The 1443-nt window shown below is 49.0% G+C and overlaps 1 protein-coding gene across 20 annotated transcripts in view; it reads left to right on the top strand.

The window, feature by feature from the left end:
- The window catches only part of CLASP1 (cytoplasmic linker associated protein 1), a 158345-nt gene that overhangs the window by 32044 nt on the left and 124858 nt on the right, over positions 1–1443 (top strand). For all 20 annotated transcript variants that reach the window (XR_004081660.1, XM_031056388.1, XM_031056419.1 and 17 more), the window contains exons 2-3: positions 913–991; positions 1226–1329. Coding sequence is in view for 19 of the 20 variants with exons in the window: in XM_031056388.1 (XP_030912248.1) it covers positions 913–991; positions 1226–1329 (183 nt within the window). In the remaining variant the exon portion in view is untranslated. The remainder of the gene's footprint in view (positions 1–912; positions 992–1225; positions 1330–1443) is intronic.

Below are 1443 nucleotides of genomic sequence, written 5' to 3' on the forward strand. Positions count from 1 at the left end.
CGGAGCGCGCCCTCTGCCGAGCGGCCGCGGCACTGCAGGCAGGGCACGGCTCCGGGGAGCGTGGCTGCGGGGGTAACTCTGCTCCCGGTACCGGGAGGGACAGCGGGGACACAGCGAGTACTGCTGTGTACGTGTATGTACGGGAGTGCAAATATACGTATTTATGCCAGTATCATAGAATATCCTGAGCTGGAAGTGACTCACAAGGATCATCAGCTGCAGTCCCTGGCTCTTGCACAGGACAGCCCCAACAATCCCATATGTGCCTGAGAACCTTGTCCAAACACTCCTTGAGCTCTGGCAGGCTTGGGGCCACCACCACTGCCCTGGTTGTTTGTGTATATATGTACAGGTGTGGGTATGTACAGGGAGCTGGGCTGTGTTGGAACAGTCCCGCTGGCACCACCTCAGGAGCCTGGCTGTCCCTAGCGCTTCCAGGGGTGATGAGACTCGGTGCTGATCCAGAAACCTAGGTAGAAGTGTCTTGTACCAGCACGATCATGATCTGTAGAGTTTTGTGAAGTGTTTCACATACAGGTTACACAGTGCATTCAGTATGTGATGTACCTTTTTTTATTAAATAAGCTTAGTTAAAATCAGAGCAGGCTTTCTGATCTGCAGCCTGTCATGAAGCTTCTCTCAAACTAGGTGTCTTTCTTTGAATTCCAGTTACATCATAAAAGTGTTTGGTTTCATTTCTGCCAGTAAATAATTAAGCAGCTCTTAGTGCATACCATTTTCTAATTATAATTGTAATCATTGCAATGAATTAGGAATGCTAGTTACAGCAAATACTGAAATGGTTATGCACATGGTTTGTGTACCTTGCACACCCATACATATGAATTTAGCACTGAGCAGCAATCACAGTTGCAGTGCACTCCTAGTTCATTGCCTGTTCTGTGCTTGCAGGTGGTTCTCCTGGGGATTGACATCATCTCTGCACTGGTGTCCCGCTTGCAAGATCGCTTCAAGGCCCAGATTGGCACAGGTGAGGAGTCTCTGTGTGAGTGCCACCATCACTGCCAGCACCTGCACTGGCTGCTGGACTCAGAGCTGTCTTTCTTCTGAGGAGAGCACTCGGGAGGCTCTTGGTGTTTTCACGCTCTGCTGAAGGGTAGTGAGGCTGGTGCCTCCATTGGGCTTTGGGGGAAGAGCAGAGGGGCTCTGCCACTGTTACAGTTTTTTCCTGGGGGATTTGAATGTTCCTGTTTTCTTTCCTTAGTGCTGCCAAGTTTACTTGATAGGCTGGGAGATTCTAAGGACTCAGTGAGGGAGCAGGATCAGACCTTGCTGCTGAAAATCATGGAACAAGCTGCTAATCCTCAGGTATGTTTAGCAGTCCTCCACAGCATGAATGACTGGCTGTGTGAAAAAAGGAAACCTTTTTTTCTGTCAGAAGGTTTTCTCTGCCATTTTTCTGTTTGCAATGACTTAATTTCC

The sequence above is a fragment of the Geospiza fortis genome, unplaced genomic scaffold (assembly GCF_000277835.1).
Source record: "Geospiza fortis unplaced genomic scaffold, GeoFor_1.0 scaffold112, whole genome shotgun sequence".
NCBI lineage: Eukaryota > Metazoa > Chordata > Aves > Passeriformes > Thraupidae > Geospiza > Geospiza fortis.